The 23,881-nt window shown below is 49.8% G+C and overlaps 1 protein-coding gene across 2 annotated transcripts in view; it reads right to left on the minus strand.

The window, feature by feature from the left end:
• Positions 1-23,881, minus strand: part of ADAMTS14 (ADAM metallopeptidase with thrombospondin type 1 motif 14) — an 85,426-nt gene that overhangs the window by 45,563 nt on the left and 15,982 nt on the right. For both annotated transcript variants that reach the window (XM_054572420.1, XM_054572419.1), the window contains exons 3-4: positions 11,546-11,702; positions 5,585-5,775 (exon numbers count right to left, since the gene is read on the minus strand). In XM_054572420.1, coding sequence (XP_054428395.1) covers positions 5,585-5,775; positions 11,546-11,702 — 348 coding nt within the window. The remainder of the gene's footprint in view (positions 1-5,584; positions 5,776-11,545; positions 11,703-23,881) is intronic.

A 23,881-nucleotide genomic window follows, 5' to 3' on the forward strand; every position in this document is an offset into this window, starting at 1 on the left:
GCCAATCCTTTCTAGCCTGCAAAATTTCTTTTGAGAAATCAATTGACAGTCTTATGAGAGGTCTGTGTGGGTAACTAACTGCTTTTCTCTTGCTGCCTTTAAGATTCTCTCTTTAGCTTTAACCTTTGACATTTTAATTATGATGTGTCTTGGTATGGGTCTCTTTGGGTTCATCTTGTTTGGGACTCTCTGCACTTCCTGGACTTGTGTCTATTTCGTTCACCAAGTTAGGGAAGTTTTTTGTTATTATTTTTTTCAAATAACTTTCCAATATCTTGCTCTCTCTTCTCTTTCTGATACTCCCATGCTAATGTTGGTATGCTTGAAGTTGTCACAGAGGCTCCTTATACCGTCCTCATTTTTTTAGGTGTTTTTTTCCTTCTTGTTGTTCTGATTGGTTGTTTTTTGTTTCCTTACTTTCCAAATTGCTGATGTGATTCTCAGCTTTATCCACTCTATTATTGATTCCTTGTAAATTGTTCATCATTTCAATTAGTGTATCCTTCTTTTCTGACTGGATCTTTTTTATGCTGTTGAGGTCCTCACTAAGTTCCTTGAGCATCTAAACCAGTTAAAACCAGAGTTCAAACCAGTGTTTTGAACTCTGCATCTGATAGATTGCTTATCTCCATTTTGTTTAGTTCTTTTTCTAGAGTTTTGTTCTGTTCTTTCATTTGGGCCATGTTTGTCTCTTCAAACTCTTTGTGTTTGTTTCTATGCATTAGGTAGAGCTGCTACATCTCCCTGGCTTGACAGAGTGGCCTAATGTAGTAGGTGTTCTGTAGGGTCCAGCAGCACAGCCTTCCCTTTTACCCAAGCTTGGTACTCAAGGGGCACCCACCATGTGGGGTGTGTACGGTTTGGATGTTTCCTGCATGGACTCCTCACTGCCTGCTCTGCAGGAACAGATCCTGCTCCACCTTGCCCCCACATACCACTAGGCTCCACTGGGGCCCCAAGCCAACCCTCCCATCTCAGCAGTTAGTTCAGAATGTCCACATGACCCAACCTAGGCCAATCCTCCCTAGGAGAACAGGAAGGATCCCTTTGCCTTTGGGTCTTAAGAGCAGAAGTATCAGAATCTGGGGTTATTAGGAGCCCCATCTCCCACCATGGGTAGAAATCCTGGCTCCTGTCAGTTTATATCACCAGGCACAGACAAGGGGCGGGGAGAAGAGGAGAGAGTGTCCTAATGGGCCTGAAACGCTAGTTCCTGTGGTCCCTAAAGCTGCCCTGTCCCACAACTCTTGTAGGACTCTGTGGGCACTATCAGGGCATAAGATCACCTCTTTGGTTTAAGTTAGTGTGAGTAGGGCCTCTGTCACTTGCAAACACAGATCCCCCACAGATACATAATCACCCCTACCCAATGCCTAACACTGCAGGGAGCCCACTAAGGCAGGACCATACCTGGCTTTAAACAAACGAGTAAATGATAGCCAAGACTTGGGGATGAGGCCACCTGATGAGGCTTCAGGAGGTCTATTCCACCCTTCCAGAATGTGAAGACCTGCTCACACCAACCAAGAGACATATGAGGAGAGGCTGAGTAATAGAATGCTCAATGGAAGTGCTCAGACAGGAGGGTTTTTCTAAAAGATATGAGAAAAAGTGAAGCATATGACCCAAGAGAGTTTGCTCTTGCCCAGACTGCCCACCATCAACCATCCCAAGCCTAGGTCTTCTCTCCGCACCCCGACTCCCCAGCCAGAATCTGGAAAGAGAGAGGTGGTAGTGAGGCTAGCTCCTGGGGAAGGGAGGGCAGGGGGGAAGGACCCATCATTTAGTTGCTTAGCACTGTCACACAGCCAGAATCCAGGGTATATCCTGACTGAGGCTGCCATCCCTCTAGCTCTAGGAGCAGGATGGAGCCTGCGAATTAGATGGGCAGTCGGGTGCCCTGCCATCCATTGAAAAGGGCTCTCAACCTGGGAGCTAGTCCAGGCCTAGCATTCAGAGAATAAAAATTTGTGCTTCCATGGAAACTACGTATTGTCCACAGCACACCTCTTAGCCTCACTTGAATCTGATTCTAGGAAACTTGTTTACAAGTGAGAGCACTACAGATAATAGCAATGCAAAATTCTTGTCTATAGGCATGCAAATTCTGTCTTCCCTTCCACTCTGTGAAAAATGTCAATATTGTCTCTACTTGCACATTCATTTCAAAATTCCTGATCTATAAATGTTTCTGTCCTTTGGTTCTCTTTGAACAGGTTATAACTTTGCCTGCTTCCCCCATTAATTAGTGAGTAAAGCAAAATCTTTAACACACACTGTTTTTATTTTATTTTTATTTTAGGCTCTTTAGCCCCACCTTTGGACCCAGGCCCCCAGCACCAGAGGGCCTCCTTGCCCCCTTCCCCTCTCCTGCTCCTCCTCCTCTTCCACCTGCTGGCTACTGGGGCCAACCTGGCTCTCCCACTAATGGGATTAGTACTCAGCTGTGTGGTCAGCTGTGTGGTCTTAGGTTGAGCCAGTTATTTATAGAGTGTGGGTGGGTGGTCCAGTGCTCCAATGAAGGAGATGTGTTCCTAGCATGGCCATCCTGCCTCTCTCCTTCTCTCTCTTTCTCTAACAGCCCCGCACGGTAGTTTTTGCTCTTTGAGTCCCAAACCACATGCTCTGTAAGGGATAGAAGCATTAATATCCAAACAAAGAGGTGGTAGGGGCAGACTTTCTGGCAGCCCCTCTACTCCCTGGGGCTCCTGTAATTGGAGCTGATTTCTACCCCTGCCTTTTGCTAATGCTGGCATTTCAGATGGAAATCTGCTCTCTTCCCCTTTTCCCATCTCAGTGGATGCTGGCTCCCTGGCTTCTCCCATACACACCATTAGCTTCCATACATACTGATCACCTATCAGGTGCTGTGCACTCTGCTGTGTGATGTTGGGGTTCAAAAAAGTAGAAGAAAAGTTCCTACCCTCAAAGGCCTCACCTTCAGACCCTTAGACAAAGAATGACTTATACACACATACTAAGAACAAATATATGGTTAGAACAATGGAACACCTAACCTGAGTGCTCGCTATGTGCCAAGAGTGTGCTAAATACTTTATACATATTTAACCTTCACAAAAAAACCAACAGCAGCTAGTATGAAAATATAGAGCCTTTTAGAAGATAAATATTGTAGCTGACACAAATTGGGCTGTGTGGCCAACCCAGAACAATTTCTCCAGTGGCCATCCTATGTCTAGTCCCCTTCTTCCTTTGAAAAACTCTATCTCCTTCTCCAACATAAAGTGATTGGTCCAAAGGGTGGTCATGTGACCCAAAGTTAGACCAATCAGAGTCCTACCCTGGGAATTTTTTCCTGGGAACCAGAGAGGAAACTTCTTTTGTCTCTGGCCACAGATCTGTGGAGATAGGAGTCAGCCTGATGTCATTAAAAGCCAGAATCTGTCACTTACAAAAGTTAGAGAGAACTAGAATGTCACAGAGAGAAGGGAACCTTAAAACAGCATCCACATAAGCCTCTAGTAATAGGTACACTTACAACCAGCTCCATCATGGCCCTCCCACAGATTGGCCCATGAACCAATAAATTACCCTGTTTTTCTTAATCTAGTTTGAGTTAGTTTTCTAACATTTACTACCTACAGAGTCCTAAGCAAGGCAGGTCTCTTGTGCAAGGTCACACAGCTAACAAGGGAGTGGCTGCATGCCCTCCTGGCAGTCAACTCGCCTACCATGTGGCCAGATTATGGACCCCAGATAGCACAGGCAGTGTTGTGCTGTTTTATCATCCTACAAATGTTTCCGGGGGCTGGCATGACCATGGAGTTGACACTTCTGTTCATCAACTGTTGAGTTTCCAGAAATGTGTTACCACTCCCCTCATGAGAGTCACACCATTATTATCCCCAACCACTTTTGAGAGCTTATGCTATGCAAAGTACCATGCTATGTGCTGTTTAATCTCCCCAAAACCTTGCATGGTAAGTATTGTTAATGCTGTTTTACAAGTGGGGAAAGGGACACTCAAGAACTTGCCCCCAAGGTCAAAAAAGTCAGACAGTGTGACCCCAAAGCCCATGCTCTTGGCCAATTCACTAATGGCCCTCTCTGTGCCATACTGTGATCAGTTGCACGCCACAGCCTCCAAGAACCGCCCATGTGAGACTGAGTGTAGGGTGATTCTATCCCAGCCCCGGCTCACCTGCAGTCATCTTTTGGTCTACATGAGAATGCAGCTGGCCAAATTCCTCACAGGCCTCAGGTCAGAGGACCCCAATCTTAAGGCCAGTAGAAGCCCACACAGGAGTTGGAACCTTTGGCTTTTGAAAGAGGCCCCGCTTGAATTATTTGGGACCCAATATGTCTATGGATCTTCCTTCTCAGCTCTTGTGTTCTGGATGAGTGTTTATGTTGAGCCGTTAAGCTGTCACCTGCAGACTCAGAGGTGAAGGCCCTGTCCTGTTGTCTCCTATTGATGTGGCATCTGCCCACCCACTCCATTGCTCATCTCCTCTGCCTGGACTCCACAGTGCCTCAGCAGGCTGAGCTGGGCCTGGCCCCGGCCCTAGCGTGCCACCCCCTCTACCCAGCTTCGTAGGAGAGAACCTGGGGTCCTGCCCACCTTGCCCAGCATCTGGCTGTGGCCAGCACAATGTCCACTGTAGGCCCCATTTTCACCTACATCAGCCTTCATCCTTCCCAGTACCTCAGCCACAGGCACCTCTGACAGAGGCCTCGTGCCAAAATAGAAACTGGGGGGCCCACCTCTGGCGCGTTCAACCTCCTTCCCTTTCTGGTGTCTGTTGTCTCCAACACTTTAGCGCAGAGGTGCCCAGCTCTGAGGTGCTCACAGGCCACGTGCGGCATGTAGGTAGATTCTGTTCAGCACTCACAATAGTTTTTATTTTAACATTTAACAATTGGCATATTTCACATAGATAACTGGATTTAAATTTTCCACAAAAGATTTTTAAAAAGCACTAAAAACAACCACATTTCTGACTTTCCTTGAAACACCTTTCTGTGACCAGAGCCCTGCCTGTCTTCATGAGAGCCACCAACAGCTGCTAAGTAGCCACCACCCACCTGGGACAGGGCACGGCTCTCCGCTTCGCCAGCCTTAAATTTGCCTGTGACCCTCATTTTCTCTGCTTGTCGGGTCTCTGTGAACACCCGAGGCCAACACTGGGGGCCTGAGACCACCCTCTGTCCACCCACTGGCAGATTGAGAACACTGGCCAGGATCCCAGCCTGGCATGGCAGCATTTCCTCCAGATGAGAAGTCTCAGGCAAGTACCAGCCATTCCTGACCTAGACTCTGAATGTGTCCAAGTCCGGAACCCACTGTCCAAATGCTCCAGCTTGCCAGGGTCCTGCGTGGCTGGCCTGCAGGCGCCCCAGCACAAGCATGTATAGCTGAGGTCAGGCTGGGATGGGTGCCAGGCCAACTCGGGCCCATTTCACCACGGAATCCACTGTCCAGCTGGACCAAGGAGCAAAGAGAGACTCCCCGAGTCCACCCAGAAAACACAAGCTGGAGAGAAACGGTGCATTCAGACCAATTCCAGTGGTCGCACCCTACCCCCTGCCCAACCTCCCTGTCCCAAGGCTCAGGGACACTCACGATGTTCATGAGAGTGAGGACGTAGTTCTGTACGTGCTCCTTGCCGTGGAAGCGTACCACTGAGTCGTCCACTGCCAGCAGCACCTCGATGCTGTAGCTGCCCGGCTTGGCATGTCGCCGCTTCCGCTCCACTTCTCCCAGCTGGCCCCCCACCAGGCCCAGCAGGTTGGGAAGGTCACTCAGGCCAAAGGCTGGAATGAGGATGGAGAGAGACCAATGTCAAATCCACATAAGGGGCTGTCACTGTGACACTGTCCATCAACCCACCCCTGCCCCTGTCACGTGTGCCCCTGTTCCCACTTCTGTAAACCAAGGCAGCATGAGGGTTTGTTCTGTACCAGGTCATTCATGAGCAGGAGCCCTTTTCTGGCACAGGGCACGGCTGTCTTTGAGGCAACGAGTAGCAGAGAAGTGAGAACTGACCTGGGTTCCAGTTCCTCCTCGGTCCTATCTCACTATGTATCCCAGCCAAGGCCTGCCCCCTCAATTCTGTGGACCTCCAGCTCCCCTCCTGTGACATGCGGATGGATAACCCTCGCTCTCTTGCCCCACAAGCTTGCTATAAAAATCAAAGGTGACAGCGGGTGGAAACATTTTGATTAAAAAAAAAAACTGTAATATTACTGTGGCCGATGCATGATACGTGAGGCACCCCTGGAGTATGTCCCAAGCCTCTCAAAACCCAGTCACTGACAGCTTCCCAAAATGTCACCAACACAGCTTTGGCCTTTTGGCTAAAAAAAAAAAATATTTATATAACTAGGATTTATTAACTTGTATTATGTAATCTAGGAGCTGTCAGACTTTTTCTGCAGATAGTAAATATTTTAGGCTTTGTGAATCATACAGCCTTGGTCTCTGCTATTCAGTTTGGCTGTTGAAGCATAAAAGATAATTCATAAACGAATGCGTGTATCTGTATTCCAATAAAACTTTATTGACAAAAACAAGTGGTGAGCCATTTTTGGTCCATAGGCCTTCCTTCTACCCAATCTACTATACCCAATCAAACCTAATCTAATCCAGTCCTTACAACTCTATCAGTTTATTGTCCCCATTATACAGGTAAACAAACTGAGATTCAAAATAGCTTGTCCAGGGCTGTCTGAATCAAAAGACCATGCTTTAAAACATCACTATGTATACTGCTACTTATCAAGGCAACACCTTAAACAGTTATCTGTCGTCTACACCATAGTATGAATGAAGATTGAAGAAACACTTGTTGGGACAGTGGAGTGAAGGTGCATGAGGACACTATAGGGAAAGCTAAGAAAGCAAGAGAGAAGCCTGGGGTCTCACAAGAAAGCTTCAAAGTCTTACCTTTTAATGATTTTCCTGCCATCCCACCCTGAAGTCCTGACACTGGTATTATTGATTTCTAAGGGCATTCATTTTATCTACAGCTATTTGAGAACCTCACAGAGAGTGGGCCAGGGGCCAAGGCTATAAAGATGCCGCCCCTAAAATCCTAGAATGTATCCAAGGACGCAGCTACAGGAGGGGCCCCAATACTTGTAAGTGGATGGTGGGAGCTGATGAACAAAGGGCCCTGCCCTCAAGCCCATCCTCTAGTGCAGGTGACAGATAAGATACCAGACTGTAATAATACAGTATGTCAGGGACTAAGTAGGACTGACTAGGAAAGGCTTTTACACCAAGTCGCAGAGCAGGACCAGGGTGTGGAGGGAGGCTTCTGGAGGACGGGACGTCTGAGCTGGGCTGGACAGGGAGCAGGACAACCTGCTGGAGCATAGGGAGCAGAGGGTCCTAAGCAAATTGTCCCTGAAAAATCCATTGTGTGCAACTTCATGAAGACATCATCCACAGTGCAGGTGACCCTCAGGGATGAATCAAAAGACACCTTTGCAGAGACCCACGTTCTGCCTCTAAGCCTCTGTAGACAGGGGTTCTTGAGGAACTAAAATCTGAGGACGGGGCCACAGGAACCACAGGACTCGGCGCTACTGTCTTTTTATCTTCCCTTTGGTTATGGAGCTATAATGCAAAGGGGAAAAAGCACTAGACTTAAAGATTGAAAAAAATGTGTGGCCACTGTCCTCCTGGGGAAACCAGAAAAGGGCGGCCCATCCTCTGCATGATCACAGTGGGTGAGCAGGGCTCAAGCTGGTGTCACTCTCACTTGCCCCTGAGCACACTGTGTCTTTCTTCGCAGACTGCACTACAGAAGAGCTCCTGGCAGCCCTGGGGCCTGAGCCCAACGGTAACCCACAGATAAATTCCTGGGACGGGGGAGGGAGGACCCCCAGGAGGAGAGGAGAAGGGACGAGGGCTCTCTCCATGGAGTGAGGGTAACAAGTAACAGTCACTCCCAACTTGTGAGCAGTGCCCAAAGGCTCAAATATGGCAAGTGAAATGTAGAACTTGACCTTCACAGCTCTCCCTGCCATGTCCGTCAAAGGGAAGCTCAGAGAGGTTACCTGACTCATCCCAGGTCACACAGCAAGTTAATGGCAGAAGCCCAGAATGTAAACTCAGACCTCCCACTCTCCCATTATCACTCCCTATTAGGGCACATCTGATATCTCTCTCAGCAAAAACAGCACGGGAAATTAGGGAGGGCCTACTGACGTCAGCGATAGGCCCTGGAGATGTTCCACCCACACCCTCTGCTATGTGTCTCTCATCGTTCAGGCCAAAATAGGCGACCCTCAAAATGTGGAGGGATGGGGGCAGCGGGCCACTCGGAGGGTTTTAGGGAGCCCACCCAAGAAGCCTCAAGAGGCTATAAAATGATGCAGCTGCTTTGAAAAACAGTTTGGCAGTTCCCCAGAAAGTTAAACATAAAATTATCATAGGACCCAGAAATTCCACTCCTAGGCATATACCCAAAAGAATCAAAAACATATGTTCCACAAAAACTTGTACACAAATGTTCATAGCATCATGATCATAGTAGAAAAATATGGAAACAACTCAAACGTCTATCAACATAAGAAAAAACAAAATGTGGTGTATCCATACAATGGAATACTACCTTGCCATAAAAAGGAGTGAAGTACTGATACAGGCTCCAACATGGAGGAGATGTATGTGCTAAAGGAAAGAAGCCAGTCACAAAAGGCCACATATTATATAATTTCATTTGCATGAGATGCCCAGAATAAGCAAATCTATAGAGATAGAGGGAAGGTTGGTGATTGATTGCCAGGGCGTTGGGCCAGAGGGAAATGGGAGTGGCTGCTAATTAATGGGTACAGAGGTTTTTATGGAAATTATGGAAATGTTCTTGAATTAGATAGTGGTAATGGTTACACAACATTGTGAATACAGCAAGAAACCACTGAATTGTACACTTTAATTAAAATGTAAATATGGTAGATTTCATCTCAATTAAAAAACAAAAACAAAAAACAGCAGCCCTGAGCCCCAGCCTGGCTGGCTGCCCTGGCATCTGGCAGCCCCAGCCTCTGGCCCGAGAGCCGGAACGCTGGCCACAGGCGCACATGGCCGACTGGCATTCAGGAAGGAAGTGGAGGGTGGGAAGAGGTGACAGAGAGCAGGACCATGGGTTACAGAAGGAAAGGGCTGCGCTAGGAGTATGAGAACATCCAGGGCACACCCTCTAAGGCCAGGGCAGAGTCCACGGGGAAGCCCCTGAGGGGCTGGGGTGAGGCCCCCTCACCCCTAGAGAGGTCCAGCTGAGGGAGTCTCTACCCAGGACGTGGAATGGTTTAGATTTCCCACCACAGCCCTTGAGAAAGAATCACTTAACTCTTCTTTGGAGCCCATCAAGGGTGTCGGGGGTAGGGTGAGTATGTGACTGTGGCGGGTAAGTGAGCGGGCAAGTGTCAGTGTGTGAGACATGTGACTGTGCGTGGGGGTGAGGTGAGACTGGTGTGCGTTGCATGTGAGGGAACGAGTGTGTACAGGTCACCGTGTCGGTGGGGGGGGTGTGCGTGCCCTCTTCGGGAAGCAGCGGCCAAGGCCATACCCTGAGTGCCAACGGGAAGAGTCCCCTCCACCTCCCCGGTTCGCCAGTGCCCCTCACACACCTCTACCGAGGGGCAGCTGGGAAAGTAGTCCGACGGGCCCCCGATGCCTCCATTCCCTCCACGAGGAAAGCTGGACACACCCCACGGAACAGCACAGCTCACGTGAGCGACTCTAACGTCACGAAGACTTGGTGTCTGTCCTTTAGGACACCCCCACCCTGGCTGGTTTGGAAGAGGGGGACAGTCTCAGGAGAAATCTAGGGGGCTGAGGGATCCAGGAGAGGGGCCACCTGAGCTGGGCTGACACCTGGGCAGGATGGGGACAGACAGAGATGGAGGAAGGCGCACAGTTGGGGGAAATTCCTCAGAAGCCTGTTTCTGGTGGCTAAGCAGGCGCTGAGCCACTGGCCCAGGCCTCTGAGGCGTTTCTCTGTGTGCCAACAACTAAACCCAAAGACCTGAGGTAAAACCTTTCATCTTCATGAAGAATGGTAAATGGAAGACAGGCGCACCCAGAAACGCTTCTCCACACACTGGGTTCAGACCCACTGGTGGTCTAAAACAACAGAGTAGCAGTCACAGGTTTCCAAGAAAGTCTTCCGGTGCCCCTTGTCTTTCTAAGAAAGGACCCAGATGGGCCCAGGGCAGGGCAGCACCCGCAGGCCCGCAGGAGTTCCAGCGGGCAGCCTGCTGAGAGGGAGTCACACCAGAGTCCCCGGGCCTGAGCTCCAACTCCGCCTGCTCAGCGGTCTCTGCTTCCCAGCCACCGACTGTGGCGGGTGATGGGGTTGGTTCCAGGCTCAGAGCTGTGAGCAGGACTTCCCTAGGGTCTCTCCCTGAAAGGGGATTTATGGTCTTTTGATTCAAAACTGGCCTCAAATAAAATGGATCCCAATGAGCCTAGTGGTTCCTCCCAGTCCTGATGTAGGGAACGGTGCCGGTCCCCACCCTGCCCCTGTAATCCACCCCAGCCCTCAAGGCTCCGCCCAGCCCCTGGCCCCCCTCCCCACACCCCAGGCCCGCAGAGCTCTCCTCTTGGTTAGTGGCGGTGCTGCGGCTCCTCGTATGAGGAACAGGGAGAGCAGCTGGAGCTTCAAAGGAGGCACTGTATGTGCGGACAACTGGTTTCCAAGCATTCCTTCACGCTATGCTCAACCCCACCAGGGCCCTGGCTGGAGGGTGTGGTTGCTCGTGGCAGGATTCCACCCAAGGTCTTCTCACGTCCTCTTGGCTGAGGTCGTCATGACAAGGCTAACTCGGACTGTGAGGTTGGCCATAGGCCCAGGACCAGCACATGTGGCATCCACGGGCTTCATTCGCTCAGCCATGGGTCCTAAGTACAGTGCTGGTCACCAGCGTGCAGGGATGCCCCTGCTCTCAGCGGTTCTCACCTTAACGTGCCAGTAGTCAGCCTAAAAACAATCCTTCATGGAGCACCTACTATGTGCCAAGCTCCGCTATCACTGGTACACACACTCTTAGAGGTAAACAGCGATCACCCCCACTTCACAGATTAGAAAATGAGGCTCAGACATGTTAAGTAACTTGCTTAGGGTCACACACTAGATAGCATTGGAGACAGGTCTCCAATGGTCTAGTGGACACCAAGCTGACCCTGATGTCCTGACACAGGGCAGATTCCCTACAAGTGGCCTAAGGACTTCCTGTGGCTTCAGGAGGTTGAGTTGAGTGTTAGGGAAAAGAGCTAACTGCAGCCATTCCACCTGCTACTTGGGCAGAGAAATGGCCTTGCAAAGCAATGCTGCAGTCCCAAGTTCCATAGTTCAGGGGGCTCAGGTAGCTCCCCTGGCCCCCAGCTGCAGCCAGTCATAATAGCCTCTAAAACCCACCGGGTACAGTAGGACAGTAGGTCTGTGTGGCCCAGTCCCGTGTTACAGATGAGAAGACTATGGCCAGGCATTGGGAGGTTTAAGGCCTGAAGTTACCTAAAAACACCATGGAAGTATGGACAGAAGCAGAGCTTGGGGTCCCGCCCCCAACCTACCTTCGTTGTGAAGGTCCCCTCCAGGCTCTGCCCACTCCTGCTGGGCGACTTCCCGACGGTACACCACGTGTGTCCTCCCGCTCGCCTCCTTGTCCTGCTGCCCCCGCTCTAGGGGCTCAATGAAGTAGTCGGTGACATCTGTACGGATGAGGCCCGCCTGAACCGGCCACACAGTACGCAGAAGGGGGAGAAAGAAGAAGCATGAATACATAGCACAGTAGAAGCGAGCATTTGTGAAGGCACACGTATGCGACCACATGTGTGTGACCACCCGTATGCAGTGTCTTCTTCCAGGGCCTTGTGGAGCTCTGGGATCTGGCAGGCAACTGGGAGGGGTTGTAAGGAGCCTGTGCAAGGGAGCCCGTGCCGATTTCAGGAAAAGCAGACCCGCTTTTACAGTGTTGGGTCCTCATGGGGCTCTACATAACGCTTCATGTAAACAGAGGGTTCCGGTGCTTAAAGCGGGGAGCCGCTGCCATGGGGGACGTGCACACACACCAGGGCACCACCCTCCACCCTGAAGCACTGACACTATCACACAGGTTTGCCTTTGCCTGCAGGCCGAGGGGGAAACCCTACCAGAAAAGCTTCATCATCTCGAAGGTGGGAGCTGGTCCCCGACTCTGGTACAAAGTGCTGTTATTTCAGATTTAGAGCATGTGTATACAGGCCAGGGAAAGCAGCTGTTTGCTGACTGTAAATGAGCCAGCGTAGCGCCCCGGGAGTGCGTGCTCTGTTTTTAATCTAATTTTTTGCTTGCATCAAAATAGTCTCTTTAAAAAAAAAATCAGGTATTGGCCTTGGAATACAAACACATAGCCTTAGCCAAGCCAAGCCCACATATTATTAGGCCCCAATGAAGGCAATAATCCCCGGGGCAATGAAAACTATAACTAGGTGTATGTGAACGTGTGGGCAGCAGCCCAGCCCTCCCCTCAACACACACATGTGCATCAGCCCTGTAAAAAGAGTAAGACCAGCCCTGCAGTGCCTGCAAAATGGAAGGCAATCCTTCATAAATATAAGTATTTGTTGAATTCCCTCACTCCTTCAGCAAATATCTGTTGAATGCCTACTGCATACCCACACTGCTTCAGACACTGGGAATACTGCCGTGAACACGAGACAGTGAATAAAGAGATTGTTTTTATAAATCTGCTGGACCTTCCCCGTCCAAAGAGGAGCGCGTCCTTTCCAAGCAGCCACTTTATGAAACCAAAGTCCACCGGTTTTCCCGCCTCAGCCTGCTTGAGATTGCGTCTTAGGGAACCCCCTCCAAGACCTATAGAGCACTCCCCACGGAGCCTCCCAGCAACAGCCAATCTTTTTCGTGTGCCTTCCAGCTAGAGCTGTTGGTCAAACTGAAAACACCATTTTGGATCAAAACCAAGATGGCTGCCTTCTGCGTCTTATAAACTGACCCATCAGGAGGCTAAACACGTTCTAGGGAAAAAATGGCAGCATTATACCTGAATAAGTTTGGGGCTTCCCCAGGTAACCATTTCGTGAGGCAATACTCTATTGTCTGCATAAGTTTGGGTCTGATTCTTAAAATGTCAACATCAAACCTGCTATTGTGCATACTTTCCTTTCATCCAGAGCGATTTTACTTTTTTACTTTGGCACCTAAGTGCCAAGGGCGGGGAGGAACAGATAATAAATAAAGCTGAGCTTTTGGCTGTGAGTTGCTCACCACCCAGAGGGAAGGACCCGCAGAGGAGCGGAGCATGGCCACATGCTGGGCTCCATGCTATGGCGGGTGGGTCTGACTGAAGGGTGCGTTTCCATCAGGCCCTTGGGTGCAAGGGGCAGACATTCAACTTGAACCCTTTTGGTCCCCAGGGCAGTGTACTGGCCCCATGACAGACCATGGCAGGGGCCGGCACTCAGCTCCCTTTCCACCCCTCCTCTCGGCACCCTCTGCAGCAGCTTTGTTCTCCCAGAAAAAGCTCTGTAGCCCACTCTTGTGGACACATCTCCACCCCGCTACCAGAAACAAGGAGACTCTCCTTTCATAGCCCCATCTGCAACAGCCCAAGGGAGACCGTGGTTGGTCCAGCCTGAGTTGCAGGGTCACCCTGGGAGTCGCAGTCCCTGCTACACCCCCATGGCCAGCAGAAGGGTGACGACTGCCTCAGAACGGTGAAGCTGTTAGGGAGGCAGAAGAAGCCCACCTGAGCTGGAAAGGGATGCCAGGTAGGGGCCTGGGCAAGAGCGCGGAAGCATGAAGGCCCTGTGGGGACCCAGGAGGCATTCAGGCTCACTGAGCCGGAACCTGGACAGCGTGGTCAAATCAAAGGGCCCCTGCCTCTGCAGCCCAGCAGAACCCCCGCGGGAAGGCTGTCTTCCAGGGAACACAGGGCCATGAGGCGGAAGCACCCAGAGCATCCCCTACAAAGCTACTGCAGCTCTGTGGCCACGAGACTTGTGAGGGGACCCTCAGCCAAGCCCCACACCCATCCTATCCCCCTTGCTGTACCCCGTTCTGATACCTGGCAGGATTGTTCTGCCTCTGTTCAAGGCCCAGCAGAGCAAGAGATCCTCACAGCACAAGTCAGGCCTGTGCTTCATCCAGGCGAAAGTCACACAAACCCAGGCTTGCCAAGCGCTGCAGCCTTGGCTGCCTCTGCCCGTAACACCTCCAGAAGCAGCCTGACAGTAGAATTCTCCAGGTCAGGGGGCAGAGGACCCCATTCAGCCACCCCCCGGCACTGGGCCACCTAGCATGGCCCTCCTCCGTTCTGGGACTTGGGTAACCAACCACACAAAAAGGATTCTTCAAAATCTGGCATTTCCTGCCTCATCACCTGGTGACTCGATTTAGCCACCAGCTCTCAGTACTTCATAGGAGGGATGCAAGTTTCAGAATGATCCACATGGCCCTGGGGTGGGCTGCAAGGCCCTGCCTCCCAGCCCCCTGGCCCCCGCCACAATCATAAACCACACCAACCTTTCAAGATCATCATGCCTGTCCCGGTTTGTGGCTTCAAAACCTCAGTAACATGGCCAGCTAGGGGACCCCTACCTTTTGTTTGGATGCCTCTAGTGATAGAGGGCTCCCTCCCTCAAGGTATAATCTTTTCTGTGTAAGGACACTCACAATGTTTATTTAGCTGAAACTTACCTACATGCTACCCTTTACAGTGTTATAATAACAGGATCTGCCACTTATATTTACAGATCTTATTTGGTCTTTACAACAATCCTATGAGGTAGCCACAAATGTTAGACCCATTTCATGGATAAGGAAACAGAGGTTCAGAATGGTTAAATAACTTGCCCCTAGTAGCCTAGCCAGCGATGGGACCAGAACAAGAGCCCAGCTCTGTGTGGCTCTTAACCACTAGGCTGCTATTACCTCAGGCCACCCCGGGGCCCTGCTTCTGCCCTTGAGGGCCCCTTGGAATGAAGAAACTTTTCTTTCATAGTCCCATTTGCAAATCCCTGGGCCTCTGGTCTGGTCTGACATTGCAAAGCAAGCAAGATGTTCACTTTCCACCTCTGGACAAAAAAAAGCACAAACAAAAATACCACTCCCCTGGACGCCACTCCTCCCCCCACCATGGGCTGAGGCGGGGGAGAAATTTCAGCACAAGGCCGGCCAGGAAAGGAGCAGAGCGCTTTCGCCCCCCAGGTGACCTGACCCCAACCGGAGAGGATTCTCACCCCACACACCATCCTCATCACACCCTCGGCGCTCCCCTCCCCGAGCAGAAGTCCCAGGGCTCCTGAGCCTGGTCCAGCCCCCACACTACCCACCGACCTCTTCCCAGAGAGGGGTGAAACAGCCTCTATTTCCCCACCCCGGTTTAACTGTTTAGGGCAAAGGCAATCCAGTAATATGCAACCTGGAAAATAAGTTTCAAGCGCCTTTGTGATTGTGGGTCCAACCAGCCCCCACCCCGGGATCAAGGACAGAACTTCCCCAGCAATTTTCCTTGTCCATTTTGTGCATCGTGTCCGGTCTTGACAGGCAGTTCTTATCCAGGCCTGGGTGCCCCTTCAGCCTCTGAGGGGATGGGAAGGCAGGCCCAGCCACCAGATCAGGCGGCAGGCTGGGCCAGTCCCTCACACGAGGCCCTCGGCTTCCCCACCTACAACACGAGGGGTTTGGCCCACGATCCCCTCCAGCTCTGGCCTGGCCAGGAAACCAGGCCCCGCGCAGGGCAGACAGACTGGCAACGGGAACTTTCTGGCTCCCTGCCTCCTTGCCAAATTACTCCCGTCTCTCAATTTATGAGATGTTTATGTTTCTGAAAAGTGGTGGCTAATTTTAAAGCTCTAAAATCAACTCAGGTTTCTGTATAAGAAGCACAGGAGGGGTGAGATTAGTTCTGGTTAGTTGGAAAAGAAATGTCAGCGGTATCTGTTTCACCCTTACCTTATTCTTTTGGAAATAATAAGTAGAAAATATATATTAGAAAGTCTCTTTATGCAATACAAACAACAAAAAATAGCTGGTCACATCCCATTGAGCCACGCACTATTCAGGCCCTCAGTTCTACTTCTCTAAGTGGAAACTCTCCAACAGGCAGGCCTGGAGAGTTGCGAAGGTGACGCCTTCTGCTGCCTCTTCCTGCAGAGGCCCCCAGGCCACGCTAACTGAGGTTTTGCAGTCCTGCTTCCCCTCAGGGGAGCTCCCAACTCCAGAGTGCATTTGCAGGGCGAGTGAAGGCAACTTGTCAGGAGTCACAGGAGAGGTGCGTGCTGGCTTAGAAACCACCTCGTGCCCCGCCGTGGGTCATGCCTGAACAAGTTCAATTGTCACCAGTAGCTATCATCAGGGGGAGGTCCCAAATATTTTAGCAGATAACTGAAGCCATATTATTTTGGAATTAGCATGTACGTGCATAAACAAACATATTTATTCTAAGGTTGCATGTAAACTGCGAGGCAAGGATACAGAGCCAGCAAAGAGATCTTCAGGGAGATCCCAGGAAGACATCCCCCAAAACTGGAACACATGTCCTTGATGCAGAAGTCTAGGCTTGGACAAGGGCAGGGCTCCATTTGTGCTGAGTCAAGTGCAGAGACAACAGGCAAGGACCCAGACTGGGGCCCAGACAGGGCAAGTGGCATGGCTCTGAGAAGATAGCTGGGCTCTGGGACGGGGGGGATCCTGAAGCCACATTTGTACCTGTGGATTCGCAAGCCCTTGTCGAATGCCCAGAAGGAGGAAGCATTTCAAGATGGCAGCTCCAGGGGAGCCAGGTCTCCCGGTCCTTCACCTTCCAAGACCGGCCTATGTGGGTCCTCCCAGAAGAGTAAGAAGCAGGGCAGGCCTCTTCCAACCCAACCATCCCACACCTCCCAAGGAGAGCGCACTCTCGGGCCTGAACTTGTTCTGGAAATTCCATTACGAGAGTTTTACTGCCTGCTGTGCTGTCTCAGGTTCTAGGCTTCCAGCAAATTCAGCTTGAAACTGTTCCACTGTAGGAAATGAAAGAAAACCCAGCAAGTGGAGTCTGCAGCAAGCCACACGACTGGGAGTGGAGTGAGTCAGAAATGGCTTCCACCAGGTTCTCCCCCAACCCAGCAACCTGCTTCTACCACAGCCACTGTCAGCCTTGCTCCCTCCCTGACCCCCTCCCGGGACTGCATCACCTGCTCCCACCTCCGAAACCTCAACTTCAGCAGCCTCCTTCCCTTCCACCACTGCCCTGCTCACTTACCCCTCCAGCATGCTGGCTCCACTACTATTAAACTTCATCAAGTCCTCCAATGTGTGACCCCGCCACTTTATCTGTCAACCTCCAGCCCCCTACCAAGTCCTCACACCCTTTCTCACCACTTGGAACTTCTTGGTCTAGATACATAATAATTCCCCTGCAAGCATGTATAACTCTCTCCACCTTCCCCTCCACCCTACTTTCCCAGAGAGGCCTCTGCCCTGGCTCAACCCAACCGGCCACATGCTCCGTGTCTGCACCCTGATGGAGAAAACGCACACGATGCCCATTGGTCTCAATTGAAATGAGCGGCCACAACTCTCACATGAGCATGAGGTTGGCTGGGGATCTGCTGCGCCTCCCTGTTATGTCTGCATTCCAGCTCTCCCAATGGCTTAGACTTCCAACACTGCCTCACCCTCCTCTGTTTTCAAAGAGAAAGCAGACGCCATCAGGAGGGCTCTCCCCTGCCCTTGTACCACCCTATGCTCAGGATCGCCTCCCTTTCACCTCTTCAAGGACTTAGCTCTGGCAACGAGTACGCCTCTTTCTGGCATCACCATGCTTGCTCCCTCTCCTCACCATTCTCACTGACACACAGGTGCCCTCAGGGATCCCCCACCTGTGAAACTCTCTCCCTCCCTCCCTCCCAGCCCAGTGCAGCTACTGCCTGGTCTCTGCTTTCCTCCCAAGCAGAAAAAGGGATCTACACTCACTGCCTCCACCTCCAGGCCTCATGCCTCTCCTCAACCCACCCCACTCCTCAAAGCTTTCTAAAGCCACAACTTTCTGGAAACTGCTCTCGTCCGAGCCACCTGTGACCTCACGTAGCCAGAGCCAGCAATCAATTCTTTGTCCTGGTCTCACTCAGCTTCTCCAGCCACATATGATCCCTGGAAATTTCCCCTGATCCCATGGCTTTAAATACCATGTATATACTTTCAGAGAACTCGTAAATTACATCTCCGGCCTTGGCACCTCCCAGAATTCCATGTGGGATTGTCCAACAGCTTTCTTGATAGAAACCCTGTGCCTCCACTGGGGACAACAAACTTTAAAGGAGACCTAAGAGCAGTATGGAGATACCTCAAAAAATTAAAAATGGATCTGCCTTTTGACCAGCAATCCCATGTCTGGGAATAGATCTGAAGGAACCCAAAATTCTAATTCGAAAGAACATAAGCACCCCTATGTTCATTGCAGCATTATTTATAATCCCCAAGATATGGTAGCAGCCCAAGTGTCCATCAGTAGATGAGTGGATAAAACAACTATGGGACATTCACACAATGGAATATTACTCAGCCGTAAAAAAGAAGAAAATTTTACCCTTTGCAACAGTATGGATGGACCTGGATAAAATTACGCGAAGTGAAATAAGCCAGTCAGAGAAAGAAAAATACCACGTTTTCACCCATATGGGGAATCTAATGAACATACTGAACTAACGTGGAAAATGGGGACAGACTCATAGACAGAGAGCAGGATGACAGCTGATGCGGGGGGAGGGTAGGAGGTGGACGGATTGAGCAAAAAGGAAAAAGGACTCATGGGCATGCGCAACAGTGTGGTGACTGCTGGGGGAAGGGGAATATTAAGGGACTAAAGGGTAGTGGGAAAAAACACAATAAAGATTAAAGAAAATACCAAACACACAAAAAAGCAGACGTATTCCTCCCTAGCCATCCCCACCCCAGAAAGTGGCATCGTCATGTTCCCAGCCACTCAAGCTAAAAATCAAGAGGAGAGGCGGGCCCAGGGATCAGGGTTTTTCCCCAATCCTTTCCCTGTCTCCCCCACCATCCATCATTCTGTCGACGTCAGTTCAGCTGAAAGCCATACCCAACATAACCTGCAGGTACTAGACCCTCTAACGGGTCATCCTGAGCCACTGTCTCTGAGTCACGACAGGTGAAAGGGAGCCAGCCCCATCCCACACACCCACACACCCCCACACCCTGGGCCCACCGCTCCTGCCAGGACTCTCTGAGGTGGCCCAGATCCTTTCCTCCATCAATATGTCCTTATGTCTTCATGAAGCATCTACGGCAAGGTAGACATGAGGGGGCTTGGCACATAGATAAGGTCATGAGGGGCCAGCCTATGCTCTTCCGATAAGGGCGTTTTATCTAGAACATAAAAAGAACTCATACAACTCAATAATAAGAAGATAAATAACCCAATTTAAAAATAGAAAAAGAAGCTAAGTAAACGTTTCTCCAAGAATACATACAAACAACCAATAAACACGTGAAAAGGTGTTCAACAACATTTGCCCTTCGGGAAATACAAATGAAAACCACAGTGAGAGACCCCTTCATACCCACTAGGAGGGCTAGAATCAAACAGATAATAAGTGTTGTCAAAGACATGGAGAAATTGGAACCCTTGTACGCTGCTGTTGGGATTGTAAAGCGATGCAGCCACTTTGGAAAACAGTCTGGCAGTTCCTCAAATATTAAACAGAGTTACCATATGGCCTAGCAGTTCCACTCCTTGGTATATACGCAAAAGCAATGAAAACATATGTCCATACAAAAACTTTTGTACAAATGTTTGCTGCAGCACTACTCGCAAGAGCCAAAAAGGAGAAACAACCCAAATGTCCATCAACTGATGAGTGGATAAACAGAATGTGGTATATCATGCAATGAAATAATATTCATCTATAAAAGGAATGAAGAGACTCTTCCGGTCAAGATGGGGGCATAGGCAGACACGGCTCGCCTCCTCGCACAACCACAACAAAATTACAACTAAAATATAAAGCAACCGTAACTCAGGAATGTCAGAAATCAAGTTGAATGGAAATCTGACAACTACAAAATTAAAGAAACCACATCCACCCAGACTGGTAGGAGAGGCGCAGACACAGAACAGGCTGGTCCAACACCCATGAAGATAAAAATTTGGGAGGGATATCTTGGGAGCAAGGAGTCCCAGACCCACACTAGGCCCCCCAGACCAGGATTCCAGTGCCAGAAAGATAAGTCTCTACAACTTCTGGCTGCAAAAATGAGCAGGGATTGAGTCAGTGGAAGAAACTGCTGGAGCCTCCAGAATTTCCTCTTAAAGAACTCGCACACAGGCTCACCTATTCAGACTCACTCCCTCTGAGCTCCAGCACCAGGGTAGCAACTTGAAAGGCACCAGTGGTACCCAGGGAGAAACTGAAGTGTATAACATCAAGGCAAGCAGAGGCCATTGTCCCTTTTCTAAACCGCACCCCCCAGAGCTGGTTAGCTGGTGCCACATCTGAGACTCCATCAACATGGCTAACACTGTTTGACCTGTCTTGGAGATCCCCAGAGGCTCTGACCCATCCAATTTACAGGCCCACCCAACCTCCTTTTCCATATGAATGGCTGGTCTTGGCTCCTAAATCCTATCAAACAAGCAACAGCTGGCTTCAGTGAGCCCTACTAGCAACCAGATTAGAGTCACTGCTTGGCTTCCCTGGGAATCTCTAAACCCAGCACAAGGAGTAGCCATCTCAGATTGCTTAACAGCTCAGGCAGGGTGCCCTGGGCAAAACACAGGTGGGGGCTGACCTTGGCCTGCACCACCTGGGAAACCCCAGGGCCAGTGCACCCAGTGGACAGCTATAGGCCACATCGGCACCATCACCCTGCCCCTGCACAGCTGATCCTCCAAAGACCATGGAGGTTGGTGGTCAGTGATCACAGCCTGTTCTTGTTGCTGACTGGCCTGGGTAAATCCCTCCCATTGATTCTAACGGCAACCAAGGCTCAACTACAAGAAGAGGATGTACTCAGCCCACACAAAGGGTGCAGCTCAAGTACCCAGCTTGGGTGATAGGGGAGGCTGTGCCACTGGATCCTACATGACACCTACTACATTAGGCCACACTACCAAGACACAGAGTCAAAGCAGCTCTACCTAATACATAGAAACATACACAGGGAGGCTGCCAAAACAAGGAGACAAAGAAACATGGCCCAAATAAAAGAACAGATCAAAACTCCAGAAAAAGAGCTAAACAAAATGGAGATAAGCAATCTATCAGATGCAGAGCGAAAAACACTGGTTATAAGGATCCTCAAGGAACTTAGTGAGGACCCCAGAAGCATAAAAAAGATCCAGTCAGAAACAAAGGATACACTAATTGAAATAAAGAACAATTTATAGGGAAACAACAGTAGAGTGGATGAATCTAAGAATCACATCAATGATTTGGAACATAAGGAAGCAAAAAACAGCCACACAGAACAAGGAGAAAAAAGAATCCAAAAAAATGAGCATAGTATGACAGCCTCTGGGACAACTTCAAGAGGTCCAACATTTGCATTATAGGGGTGCCAGGAGAAGAGAAAGCAAGAAATTGGAAATCTATCTGAAAAAATAGTGAAAGAAAACATCCCTAATTTAGTGAAGGAAATAGATGTGCAAGCTCAGAAAGCACAGAGAGTCCCGATTATGATGGATGCAAAGAGGCCCACTACTCCGAGACACATAATTAAAAGGCCAAAGGTTAAAGATAAAGGGAGAATCTTAAAAGTAGCAAGAGAAAAGAAGTTAGTTACCAGATGGTTGCCAGATGGGAGGGGGAAGGGGGAGAATAAGGGAAGAGGTGAGGGGATTAAGAAGTACAAATAGGTAGTTACAAAATAGCCAGGGGGTTGTAAATTACAGTATAGTAAATGGAGCAGACAAAGAACTTATACGTATGACCCATGGACAGGAACAGTGGTGGGGAGATTCCTTGAGGGTGTAGGCGACAATGGGTGGAGGGAGGCAAAGGGGGAAAAATCAGGACAGCTGTATAGCATAATCAATAAAATATAATTTAACAATAAAAAGACAATGAAGCATTAAAAAGAAAAAAGGAATGAAGTAGTGATACATGCTATAACATGGTGAATCTTGAAAACATTATGTAAATGAAAGGCAGTCACCAAAAGCCACATGTTATATGATTCCATTTATACGAAATACCCAGAATAGTGGGAAATCTATAGAGACAGAAAGTAGATTAGTGGTTGCTGGGGGCTGGGAAAATAGATTAAGGGGGATTGTTCCTGCTCTGTTCAAGGCCCAGCAAAGCAAGTGACCCTCACAGCACATGTCAGAGGGCCTGTGCTTCATCCAGGCCAAAGGCACACAAATTGGGCTCGCTGAGGGCTGCAGCCTTTGCCGGGGGTAAAGGATAGCTAAAGGGCACAGAGCTTACTTGTGAGATAGTGGAAATGTTCTAAAATTGTATGTGGTAATAATTACACAACTCTGTCCATATGATAAAAAGCCACTGATTTTTAAATGGGTGAATTCCATGGCGTATGAATTATATCTCAATAAAGCTATTAAAAAAAACACATGCAGGGAGATGACACACGTGCACAAAGATGACACACATACAAATGACACACACACATGCTGAGACAACAGACACACAGCGACAACACATGTGCAGGCAGACAACACATGTGCAGGCAGACAACACACACACACAAGGGCGCACAGGCTACCCGCTACCACGAAAGCATGAGTCAGCATAGCTGGGATAAAAGCCTGCGGATGCTGAGATTCCATATAATTCAAACCTGATGTGGAAGCCCCAAGCCACAGGAGTTCTGCTGGGGAAGCTGGGCAGCCAAGGCCTGGGTCCAAGCCAAGGAAAGTCTGAAAGCTGATTCATCTCAGGCTGCAGCCTTGGGGACAGGCAGGAGGAGCCCTTGAGGATGGAGCTGAGAATCGCCAGGCTTGTCCTCAGCTGGCGCCCCCTGCCACGCCCCACACAGGCAGCGTTAGAACTCCCAGAGCAGGCAAATGGTGAGAAGAAACACCAGCAAGCCGAGAGCCTCCACCATCTGGAGGAAGTTATCTGGGATGACCCCTTGGCCTCACTTCCTAGGGTCATGACCTCTGCAGGCCCCACACCCAGAGAGGTACTGGGTGAAAGGATAGAGATCTGCTGCTCCCCATCCATCTGCAGCAAGAATCCTTCTCGGGGAAGAAGTGTTGTGGTGGGTACGTGTGGTGGGTAAATGCAGAGACCCTAGAGCCAGAATCTGGGCTCTGCTACTCGGACCATGTCGTCTTGGCAAGTCGCTTAACTTGCCTGTGCTCCAGGGTTGCAACACGCCTATCTTGTGGGGTTCCTCTGAGAAATATACACAGAGCACCTAGAAGGGTCCTACCTGACAGCAAGGACCATGCACGTGTTTGAGTTTGCTGCATGGTTATCATGACTATCGTTCAAAGTGTGCCTGGGAGCCCCACTGGCTCATAAAGAAAGTGCCAGGAGCAACATTCTGGAACCACAAGACAGCTTGTCTCTAACTCCTGGCTCCGCTGTGGCCTGGCTTTGACCCACTCAAATCCCCTGCCTGTAAACAGGAAAAAATACCAGTGGTTAAGCATCCTTAAGGGGAAAAGTCCTTACCAAGAGAACAGGCTGGTTCAGGATTATTTTACTTTATTTTTTATGGTTAGCAGGGTTACCTTTATTTTTTTAAGTATATTTTATTGATTATGCTATTACAGTTGTCCCAACCTTTTCCCTTTTATCCCCCTCCACGCGGTAGCCCCCCCCCCTCCAGCAATACTCCCCCTTAGTTCATGTCCGTGGATCGTGCATATAAGTCCTTTGGCTTCTCCATTTCCTATACTATTTTTAACATCCCCTTGTTTATTTTGTACCTACCAA

Source organism: Pteronotus mesoamericanus, unplaced genomic scaffold (genome assembly GCF_021234165.1).
Source record: "Pteronotus mesoamericanus isolate MK-2021 breed Mesoamerican mustached bat unplaced genomic scaffold, CSHL_Meso_final contig_24, whole genome shotgun sequence".
NCBI classification, from domain to species: Eukaryota; Metazoa; Chordata; class Mammalia; order Chiroptera; family Mormoopidae; genus Pteronotus; species Pteronotus mesoamericanus.